The sequence below is a fragment of the Notamacropus eugenii genome, chromosome 4, assembly GCF_028372415.1.
Source record: "Notamacropus eugenii isolate mMacEug1 chromosome 4, mMacEug1.pri_v2, whole genome shotgun sequence".
In the NCBI taxonomy this organism is placed as follows: Eukaryota; Metazoa; Chordata; class Mammalia; order Diprotodontia; family Macropodidae; genus Notamacropus; species Notamacropus eugenii.
The window spans coordinates 243,934,911-243,947,199 of NC_092875.1; the positions used below are offsets into that span (position 1 = coordinate 243,934,911).

A 12,289-nucleotide genomic window follows, 5' to 3' on the forward strand; every position below is an offset into this window, starting at 1 on the left:
GCTGTGTGAAATCTGCAGTTCTTTGTGGCGGTGGTAATAGTTTATCTTCATTTGGCAATGCTTATGAATGTGTATGATAACTAGATATATTAGTTTACTTAAAAGTCGTGGCCTGGAATGAACTGATGGACATTCATACCAATATTCTTTCAAATTCCTATTATCCACTCATTCCCTGGACTAATGCTGGTATAGTCAAATGGCTAGTAGAAATGCTAGGATCATAGAACTAGTATCTTCATAAGTTGAGAGGTGAGAAAAAACTCACTATGCCCAATCTAACCTTCGTGTTTTTTAATCTCAATTTTAACCTGATTTCATTATCATTAGATTGATATTTCTCCCACTATCTGTTAGAAACAGGTATTGACAGCAATTTACATTTCTAATCTTGCAAAGTGTCATTTTGACAGTTATCTAACTTGTATCTAAAATAGTTTCTAAATTGTTCCGTTTGGGTTTTTTCTCAAGATTGCTGATGGTATGGCATATATTGAAAGAATGAACTACATCCACCGAGATCTTCGAGCGGCTAACATCCTTGTCGGAGATAATCTTGTTTGTAAAATAGCAGATTTTGGATTAGCAAGGCTAATTGAAGACAATGAATATACTGCAAGGCAAGGTAAAACTGTTTTTGTTGTTGTTCAGTCTTTTCAGACTCTTCATAACCCCATATGGAGTTTTCTTGACAAAGATACAGAGTCGTTTGCCATTTTCCATCTCATTTTACAGATAAGGAACTGAAGCAAACAGGGTTAAGTGGCTTGCCCGAAAGTCACACAGCTTGTAAGTGTCTGAGGCCTGATTTGAACTCAGGTCTTCCTGACTCTAAGCCCAACACTGAACCATCTAACTGCCTCAAGATAAAACTAATATTTAATAAATGTTTGTTACCTTATTTTAGAATGAATTTGTACTGAATGTGCAAGCAAATACAGGTAGAAAAGAAGTGATTTGCATAGCAAAGCTATTTCCATGGGACAGTTATTTGTAAAATCAGCAGTGGCTTCTCTTAAAAATTTTTTATTGATTTTTTTATATTACCTAAATATTCATCTGATTTATCTCTTGTCGTCTTTCTCCCAGAGAACCATCCTTTATAACAAAGAATTACTTTTTTTTTCCTGAACTTAAGGAATAAAAACAAGCATTCCCTAACAAAGTAGACTAGAGAAAAAATATTGCACATGAAATTGCAAATCTATTATGTACAACTTTCTTTTCCTTTTAAATATGTAATAAAATTATCATGTAATTTTTTCCCCTTCTCCTCTACTCCAGCCCTAGAGATGGCTACCATTAGACACAAATCTGTATATAAATGTGAAGTGAGAATTACTTTTCATGAATAAGAGGAAAAGAAAAACATTGACAAAACATACTTAAATCCAAAAAGTCTAACATTTTATGCTGTGTTTCACACTCATGAAATGACCACTTCACTTCTGCAGAAGAGTGGGAATTGTGTTTTCATATATCTGTTTTTTGGGGGCTAATTTTATGCTTTGTAATTTTGTAACTTTTATTTTCTGTATTCATCAAATTCATCATTTTTTAATGTTTTTTAAAAAATAAATTTACAGGTATCTTTTTTTTTACATTGCTTAAATTTCTCCTGTATTCCTTCTTCCTTCCTCTCCCAGAAAACATAAATAATCTCTTCGGGGGAGGGGGGGGGCGTATTGTTCTTTGTAACTTTGCAACACTAATTTTCTGTTTTTTAATAAGTATTTCCTTATCTTATGTTTTTTATATCACCAATATTTCCCTTACTATTCCTTCACCTCCTTGTTCCCATAAAAGCTATCCCTTATTTAAAATATGAAATTTTTAAAAGCAGAAAAAAAGATGAAAAATCAGCAAAATTTATCAATTTCAGAAGTCACAACAAAAGCTTCTACAAAGGTATGAGGGTGGGAATATCATTCTATATCTCTTCTTTAGTTCAACGATTGTTGTTTCTAATTTTGTAAGATCCATTTTGATTTTTTAATTTGTTCTTAATATTTAATTTGTTGTCATTGTATATGTTATTTTCTTGGCTCTGAATATTTCAGTCTGCATCTTTTGATGTAGATGTTTTTCTGCATTCATCATTTCTTACACAATATTCCATTACATTCAAGTGCCACAGTTTGTTTAGCCATTCCATAATTAATATCATCTACTTTGTTTTCAATTCTTTGCTATTATAAAAAAGTGCTGTTATAAATATGTTTGTTTCTGTAGAGACTTTCTTATCAGTGTTCTTCTTAAGGTAGAAATTCTAGTAGTGGAATCTCTTGAGTCATAGAGTATGGATATTTTATTTACTTTATTTGCATAATTCAAAATTCCTTTCCAAAATGGTTGCACTGATTCACAACTCCACCAACAAGGCACCAGTATGCCTGTTTTCCAGCAGCCCTTCCACACTATTGACTGTTTTTCATCATTGGTCATCTTTGCCAATTTGGAGAGTATGAGGTAAAACCTCAAGAGCAACAGCTCTTGCATTTCTTGTAGTAGAGTGATTTAGAGGGTTCTTTCATATGGTTGTTAAGTGTTTGTATTTCTTCTTTTGAAACTGTTCATATCCTTGCAAAGTAAGAAAAAAAAGAATGTTATGTGCATAGCAGAACATAAGAAAGGATTCAAAATATGTAACAATAAATTTTCATTTCAAGAAAGCCTGTATGATAGTACATATTGTATTGAGAACTGTCCATCTTTGCTTCCTTGTAAGTTTTCTTTTGTTTTCTGCTGTGCACTTTTTTACTTTGTTCTTTTTTTCCCCTCTGCCCTCGCCCCTCTGGAAAGCTCCAGTTAAGTTTGGATATGTTTCTCTATAACTATAGATACATACATACACATATACATATGTAGACATATACTTTCCCAAACAAATTCTACTCCTGATCTTTATTTTTATGTTTGTACATATCTCTTATTTCCTGTCCCTCCTGCCTCTTCTACTTTACTTCTACCTACTACCTTGACCTCCTATTACTTGTCTACCCCACTCCAAGGATCCCTCACCTATCCTCCAATTCCCATAAATCTAAAGACCTTTCTATGCCCCCCTTTTACCTATTCCCGAACTCTCCTCTCTAAAGATCCCTCCCTTGTCCTCTCCCTGTCCCTCTGCCCCTAGTGTTTTATTTCTTCTGAATTTAGAAGACTTTTATACTCTTCTAAATATATATGTATTTTTCCCTCTTAAATCCATTCCTGATGAAAGTAGGTTTCCTAGAACTACCAGCCCTCCTCCCTCATCTAATTCCCTCTGTATTGATTGCACCTCATTTGTATAAAACCATTACTCTTTTTAGCTGTTCCTAAATGGTTTTACTTTTTAAATTCATATCATATGCAGGTTTACCCCAATCTTTTTTATGAACTACCTAATTAGTAATAAGACTTCTACATACATTTTACATATATAAAAAGTTAGCAGTCTGTTCTTATGAATCCCTTCTAATCAGTCTTTGGTATGTACCTTATATTTCTCTTGGCCCTTTCTAGTCTTCTTATAACTTACTCGCTAATATGAACTCTTCAGTCCAGTAAGTGTTCTCTTGCCTGTTCCGGAAAAAGATATTCCATCTCTTTGCATTTTTTCTAGCTTATCTGAAATGCTCTCCCTCTTCTGTCTTAACTGCTGACCTCCATGGCTTCCTTTAAGTCCCAAGTAAAATACTCCCTTCTGCAGGAAACCTCCCTACCCCCCTTTTAATTCCAGTGCTTTTTCTCTTTTAATGATTTCCTTTTAAACCTGTATATAACTTGTTTTGCATGTATTTGTTTGCATCTTGCCTCCTCCATTAAATTTTAACTCTTTAAGGGCAGGGCTTGTCTTTTGCTTCTTTTTTGTATTCCTACCACTTAACATAGTGCCTGGCACATAGTAGGCACATAATAAATGTTGAGTGATTTAAGATTGCGAATAAAACTAAAAGCTAGTTCTCTGAAATGACTAATAAAATTAATAAATCTTTAGTTAACCTGATTAATAGAGGATAGAAAATCCAAAACACCAAAACTGAATCACAACAAAAGTAGTTTTTGGGTTTTTTTTTTAGTTTTTTTTTTTTTATTTAACTTTTAACATTCATTTTCACAAAATTTTGGGTTCCAAATTTTCTCCCCTTTTGTCCTCTCCCCCCACCCCAAAACACCGAGCGTTCTAATTGCCCCTGTCTGCCAATCTGCCCTCTCTTCTATCATCCCTCTCTGCCCTTGTCTCCATCCTATACCCCTTTACCTGTATTTCTTATTTCCTAGTGGCAAGAACAGAACTCAACAGTTGTTCCTAAAACTTTGAGTTCCAACTTCTCTTCCTCCCTCCCTCCCCACCCCTTCCCTTTGGATGGCAAGCAATTCAATATAGGCCAAATCTGTGTAGTTTTGCAAATGACTTCCATAATAGTAGTGTTGTGTAAGAACTAATTATATTTCCCTCCATCCTATCCTGTCCCCCATTACTTCTATTCTCTCTTGTGATCCTGTCCCTCCCCATGAGTGTTGACCTCAAATTGCTCCCTCCTCCCCATGCCCTCCCTTCCATCATCCCCCCCACCCTGCTTATCCCCTTATCCCCCACTTTCCTGTATTGTAAGATAGGTTTTCATACCAAAATGAGTGTGCATTTTATTCCTTCCTTTAGTGGAATGTGATGGGAGTAAACTTCATGTTTTTCTCTCACCTCCCCTCTTTATCCCTCCACTAATAAGTCTTTTGCTTGCCTCTTTTATGAGAGATAATTTGCCCCATTCCATTTCTCCCTTTCTCCTCCCAATATATCTCTCTCACTGCTTGATTTCATTTTTTTAAGATATGATCCCATCCTCTTCAATTCACTCTGTGCACTCTGTCTCTATGTGTGTGTGCGTGTGCATGTGCATATGTGTGTGTTTAATCCCACCCAGTACCTAGATACTGAATAGTTTCAAGAGTTACAAATATTGTCTTTCCATGTAGGAATGTAAACAGTTCAACTTTAGTAAAGTCCCTTATGACTTCTCTTTGCTATTTACTTTTTCATGCTTCGCTTGATTCTTGTGTTTGAAAGTCAGATTTTCTTTTCAGCTCTGGTCTTTTCATCAAGAATGCTTGAAAGTCCTCTATTTCATCGAAATACCAATTTTTCCCTTTAAGTATTATACTCAGTTTTGCTGGGTAGATGATTCTTGGTTTTAGTCCTAGTTCCTTTGACTTCTGGAATATCCTATTCCATGCCCTTCGATCCCTTAATGTAGAAGCTGCTAGATCTTGTGTTATCCTGATTGTATTTCCACAATACTTGAATTGTTTCTTTCTAGCTGCTTGCAATATTTTCTCCTTGACCTGGGAACTCTGGTATTTGGCCACAATGTTCCTAGGAGTTTCTCTTTTTGGATCTCTTTCAGGCAGTGATCTGTGGATTCCTTGAATACTTATTTTGCCCTCTGGTTCTAGAATGTCAGGGCAGTTTTCCTTGATAATTTCATGAAAAATGATGTCTAGGCTCTTTTTTTGATCATGGCTTTCAGGTAGGCCCATAATTTTTAAATTGTCTCTCCTGGATCTAATCTCCAGGTCAGTTGTTTTTCCAATGAGATATTTCACATTATCTTCCATTTTGTCACTCTTTTGGTTTGGTTTTGTGATTTCTTGGTTTCTCCTAAAGTCATTAGCCTCCATCTGTTCCATTCTAATTTTGAAAGAACTATTTTCTTCAGTGAGCTTTTGAATCTCCTTTTCCATTTGGCTAACTCTGCTTTTGAAAGCATTCTTCTCCTCATTGGCTTTTTGAACTTCTTTTGCCAATTGAGTTAGCCTATTTTTCAAGGTGTTATTTTCTTCAGCATTTTTTTGGGTCTCCTTTAGCAGGGTGTTTACTTGTTTTTCATGCTTTGCTTGCATGTCACTCAATTCTCTTCCCAGTTTTTCCTCCACCTCTCTAACTTGATTTTCAAAATCCTTTTTGGGCTCTTCCATGGCCTGAGCCCATTGAGTGGGCTGGGATACGGAAGCCTTGACTTCTGCGTTTTTCCCTGATGGTAAGCATTGTTCTTCCTCATCAGAAAGGAAGGGAGGAAATGCCTGTTCATCAAGAAAGTAACCTTCTATAGTCTTATTTTTTTTCCCTTTTCTAGGCATTTTCCCAGCCAGTGACTTGACTTTTGAGTGTCCTCTCCATCCCCACCTTGCCTCCAGATCTGCCCAGCCAGCACTTGGGGTCTGAGATTCAAATGCTGCTTCCCAGCCTCAGGGCTGTTGGCGGGGGCAGGGCTGCTGTTCAGTGTGCTATTAAGTTCAGGTGCTCAGGTGGGGACAGGGCTGCCTCATGGGCTCCATTCCCTCAGGGGGTTTATGCAGAGACCTTCAACAATGGATCAGGGCTCCTATCTGCTTGGGGAGCCCTGGTCTGCTCCCGCCTCTGCTGCTGCCTCCCGAGGGGGCCTGAGTTATGGGGGCACCCCACTCCCCTCTCGACCCGCCAAAGAGACCCTCTCACCGACCCTTGTCACCTGTGGGTGGGGGACTCGTGCGGCTGCTGGAGATTCCGTCCCTGAAGCCTGCTTAGATCTGCTCCTTTCCGCGCTGCACCGCCGAGGCAGGGTTGGGTTCTGCTCCGGGTCCGGGGTGTGAGGGACCTTTTGCGAGAGGTTTTCAGGCTCTCTGGAGCAGAAATCTCATCCGCTCCGTTCTGTGGCTTCTGCTGCTCCAGAATTCGCCGGTGGTTCTTTTTTTTTACAGGTATTTTATGGGCAGTGGGTTCGGAGGTAGTGTATGTGCATCTTTCTACTCCGCCATCTTGGCTCCGCCCCAATTACAACAAAAGTAGAAAAAAATAAGAATTATCAGTTTTTGCTTGTGCAGTTGTATACTACCAAAACTGAGAACACAAAAGAAGTAGACAAGAATACCTTCAAAAATATAAAATAATCAAACTTACAGAAGACCAAATAGAAATCATTATATTATCCAGTCTTGACTTTAAAAAGAAATCGAATTGTAAAAGAGCTATCAAAGAATGAAACTTCTGGTCCTGATGGATTCGTAGGATAATTTTGTCAAACTTTTAAACAGCAATTAGTACTCATGCTACATAGATTATTAAAAATTTAAGAAGAAAGCACTATACTCATCTTGTTTTATGAGAAAAATATAGTCTTATTACATAAACTAAAGAAAGAGAAAACAGCCTATATTTTTTTGGATGATGAATTTTCTCCATCATCCAGATCAAAAACTTTGAAGGAATTTTAACTGTTGTTATTCAAATCACAAGTCTAGTCCTGTCTATCCTACCTTCACAATGTCACTTGCATTCCTTTTCCTCATTTAGTTTAGGCCCAGTATCAGTATTCAACTGGACTGATGTGATAGCTTTATTACTGACTTCTCTCTTCCAGCCTCTCTTCCCCAATCCTGTCTTCCCACCATTGCTGATCTTTGTAACGTATGCTTGTGATAGTCCCATACTCAGAAGTCTTCAGTGGCTTCCCATTGCTTGATAAACATATAATACTAGCTAATAGTAGCCATCATTTGTGTGGTTGTTAAATGTTTGTAACGACTTTACAGGTATTATCCCATTTCACCCTCATGACAACCCCCAGTTGGTTCTTTTATTTTAAAGATGAGGAAAACAGACTAAGAGAAGTTTGGTGACTTGCCTGAGGACACATAGCTATCATGTCTGAGGCATGTTAGCAGCTTTGCTAACTCTTTATCTCAGGGTTCTGTTGACTATACCATATTGACTCCTTAACCTGACATCTGTAGGTCTACATAATCCAATTCCAGCCTACCTGTTTTTTTAAATTCCATATTCAGCTTAAACTGGATTTATCTGTGTTCCCTTATTCTTGTCTTGACCTCTACCATCTCTCTGCCTTTGTACACACTTTCTCTCATGCCTAGAATGATCTTTTTCTTTGTCTCTATTGAGATCCTTCATTTCCTTTTAAGCATATGTGGTGCCCCCTAAGAAGTCTTTTACACTTCCTCAGGCAAGTTGTGATCCTTCCTTCCTTGAATGTTACATACCATTTTGGTTCACCTTCCTGGCCGCAGAGTTTAATAATTAGTATTATAATTATCTGTAAACAGACATTCCTTTCCCCTCTCTTCTTTTCCAGCCACAAAATCGGAAGGTCTTTACCTGATTTTTGTCATGGAGACACTTTGGAGGTCTGTTAAGCCTATCAACCTCTTCTTAGAATAATGTTTTTAAATGCATAAAGTACAATATTAATTGTGTAATTAATTGCATAAAATTTTTTTGCATAAAATACAAGATTACAAAGGAAACCAATTATAGAAGTAGAGTTATCAAAACAAAAATGAGCAGGTTACTGACCCCATGTTAAATTCTTGCAAGATTGTAAATTCCTTGGGAACTCTCGTTTTGTTTTTGTAGCATAAGCACTTGATGTAGGTAATTAATATTTTTTGGTAATTAATATTTGCAGATAACTAATGTTTGTTGAACTGAATGCCCCCTCAGAAGTCAGTCAATAAACATTTATTAAGCAACTACTATGTGCCAGACACTGTGCCAAGTGCTGGGAATGCACATATGAAAAAAGAAAGTCCCTGCCCTCAAGGAGTTTACATAGAATGGAGCAAGACAACACACAAAAGGAAGTTGAAAAGTGAGAGGCTAGAGGAGAGGTACGGTAGAAAAGTCAGAGAAATCACAAAGTAGTATAACCAGGTAAGAAATGAGATGTTCTGAGTTGAGTTTGTGGCTCCACCCTCCAATCAGAGGGACAGAAGATGGTAATGAAGTACAGTACCAAGGCTGATGCGATCCTTAGAGGGGGAATATAAGTATTTCCATAGCCTACTCTAGTGCCAGGCACTGTGCTAAAGCACTTTACAAATATTGTCTCGTTTGATCTTCATAATAACCCTGTAAGGTAGATGCTAATATTCCCATTTTATAGATGAGGAAATTAAGACATAAAAGTTAGGTGAAGTGAATTGCCCAAGGTCACACAGCTGGTAAATGTCTGTGGCCAGGGTCGGAGCCAAGATGGCAGCGTTAAAGTGCGGATTTCCCTGAGCTGTCCCTCAAAGTCCTCCAAATAACTGTAAAAAAAAAAAAAAGACTCTAAACAAGTTCGAGAGCTACAAAACCCACAAAATGACAGAGTAAAACAAATCCCCAGCCCATGACAACCTGGAAAGTCAGCACGAAGGTCTGTCTCACTGGGCAGGGAACAGAGTACAGTCCAGCATGGGCCACACCAGCACAAATGGGCCAGAGCAGGCCTGAAGGGACTAAATCATTGGAAGTTGGTGGTAATTTCCAGACTTCTCAACCCACAAATGCCAAAAAGGTCAGTGGGAAAACTCTGTGGGACCTGGGTGAAAGAGGAGTGCACCATCTGGCCAGGTTGGCCCCAGCCCCAGAGTGGGGGGGGGGGGGGGGGGGGGAGGGTGACATTAGTGGCAGAAGCTGCTTCTGGAGCTCTAGGCCCATAGATGGTGGGGGATCTAGAAACTAATACAAAATTCCTGAAACCTGGGACAGCAGCTCCACACCCACTGGAAGCAGAGTCCCACCTTGACAAAGAGTTAGAAAGTCAGCTATTTGGCTGAGAAGATGAGTAAACATTGTAAAAGAACTCAGACTATAGAATCTTACTTTGGTGACAAAGAAGATCAAAATATACAACTGGAAGGCAAAAAACTCAAAGTTCCTACATCAAAAGCCTCCAAGAAAAATATGAATTGGTCATGGGCCATGAAAGAGCTCCAAAAGGATTTTAAAAATCAAATAAGAGAGGTAGAGGAAAAATTGGGAAGAGAAATGAGAGTGATGTAAGAAAATCATGAAAATTGAGTCAATAGCTTGTTAAAGGAGACCCAAAATAAAAATGCTGAAGAAAATAACATCTTAAAAAATAGACTAACCCAAATGACAAAAGAAGTCCAGAAAGCCAATGAGGAGAAGAATGCCTTAAAAAAGCAGAATTGACCAAATGGAAAAGGAGGTCCAGAAGCCGACTGAAGAAAATAATTCCTTAAAAATTAGAATGGAACAGATGGAAGCTAATGACTTTATGAGAAATCAAGAAATTATAAAACAGAACCAAAAGAATGAAAATAAAAGAAGACAGTATGAAATATCTCATTGAAAAACCACTAATGTGGAAAATAGATCCAAGAGAGATCATTTTTAAATTATTGGACTACCTAAAAGCCATGATCACAAAAAGAATCTAGACATAATCTTTCAAGAAATCATCAAGGAAAACTACACTATTCTATTCTAGAACCAGAGGGTAAAATAGAAATTGGAAAAAATCCACCAATCACTTCTGGGAAGAGATGCTAAAAGGAACTCCTAGGAATATTGTAGTCAAATTCCAGTTCCCAGGTCAAGGAGGAAATAATACAAGGAGCCAGAAAGAAACAATTTGAGTATTGTGGAAATACAATCAGGATAACACAAGATCTAGCAGCTTCTACATTAAGGGACTGAAGGGCTTTGGATATGATATTCCAGAGATCAGTGGAACTAGGATTAAAACCAAGAATCACCTACTCAAGAAAACAGAGTGTAATCCTAGGAGGGAAAATGGACATTCAGTGAAACAGAACAATTTCAAGCATTCTTGATGAAAAAATCAAAGCTGAATAGAAAATTGAACTTTCATCCGCAAGAATCAAGAGAGACATGAAAAAGATCATAAGAGACTTATTAAAGTTGAACTTTTCCTACATGGAAAGATGATATTTGTAACTCATGAGACCTTTCTCAGTATAGGATAGTTGGAGGAAAATAGACAGATAAGTAAAATAAGATAGATTTCATAGGGTAAGTTGAATATGAAGGGATGATATCCAAAAAAATAAAATTAAGGGATGAGAGAGGAATATGTTGAGAGAAAGAGAAAGGAAGAGATGGAGTGGGATAAATTATCTCACATAAAAGAGGCAAGAAAAAGGTTTCACAATGGAGGGGGAGAAGGGAGAGGTGAGAAGCAATGAGTGAGGAGGAAATAACATACACACTTATTTGGGTATCTTACCCTACAGGAAGGTAGGGGGGAAGGGAATAAGGGTGGGGGAGGGAGGGCAGATTCGGGGAGGAGGTAGTCAGAAGCAAATACTTTTGAAAAGGGACAGGGTTAAAGGAGAAAATAGAACAATTGGGGGCAGGATAGGATGGAGGGAAATATAGTTAGTCTTCACAACATGACTATTATGGAAGTGTTTTGTATAATTACACATGTATAACCTATATTGAATTGCTTGCCTTCTCAGTGAGGGTGGGTGGAGAGGGAAGAAGGGAGAGAATTGTTTTAAAAACAAATGTTTGAAAATTGTTTTTACATGCAACTGGGAAATAAGATATACAGGTAGTGGGGTATAGAAATATCTTGCCTTCAAAAAAATAAAAGAGAAGGGGATGGGAGGATGATAAAAGGGAAGACACACTGGGGGAAGGAGTAATCAGAATGCATGCTATCTGGAGAGAGGAGAGATGGGGAGAAAATTTGGAACTCAAAATCTTGTGGAAATGAATGTTGAAAACTAAAAGTAAATAAATTTTAAAAATGAAAAAAAAATGTCTGAGGCCAGATTTTCAACTCTTTTCTTCCCTACTCCAGACCCAGTGCTCTATCCACTGCCACCAGCTCCCTATCTAGCTGTCATAGAAGTAATGTTGAAATTCTATACAACAAATAATCCTGTCCCATAAGTGTTTCCTTTGACCCTGGTTTATTTATTAGTTCTTATAAGAAAGAATGTGATTGTGTGCTTTCTATACAGGTGGTGTAAGACTAGAGCTCTTCATGTTTTTCTCTGTTGAAAAGTAACACACATTTGGACCCTTATACCTTTTCCTCTTAAAGACTTGACTTGATCTAACCAAAACCATGAAAAAAAAATTCCAGACTCAGGAGGAGAGAAGGGTGTTTTGCAAGATAAATCTCCTTCCTTAGTATGCCATCTAGAAATAGTTAAGGAAGCTCCTTTTTCAAAAAGGAACAGTGCATTGGTGATATAGTTTTCCTTAATGTATTTCTTTTGACAAAGTATCATTACAGTAAAACACTGGATATCCCATGACATTTGACAAAGGTGATTTTTATTTATGTGTTTGATGTTTTATTAGTAACAATAGTCAGTTTCAGTATGTTGTTTAGTCAGTCCATCAGCATGTATCAAGTACCTACTGTGTTCCAAGCACTGGGGTGTGTGTGTGTGTGTGTGTGTGTGTGTGTGTGTGTGTGTGTGTGTGTGTGTGTGTGTGTGTGTGTGTGTGTGTGTGTGTGTGTGTGTGTGTGTGTGTGTGTTG

At 37.7% G+C, this 12,289-nt stretch overlaps 1 protein-coding gene across 2 annotated transcripts in view; it reads left to right on the forward strand.

The window, feature by feature from the left end:
- YES1 (YES proto-oncogene 1, Src family tyrosine kinase) overlaps positions 1-12,289 on the forward strand; it is a 97,567-nt gene that overhangs the window by 71,441 nt on the left and 13,837 nt on the right. For both annotated transcript variants that reach the window (XM_072604338.1, XM_072604337.1), the window contains one exon: positions 472-625. In XM_072604338.1, coding sequence (XP_072460439.1) covers positions 472-625 — 154 coding nt within the window. The remainder of the gene's footprint in view (positions 1-471; positions 626-12,289) is intronic.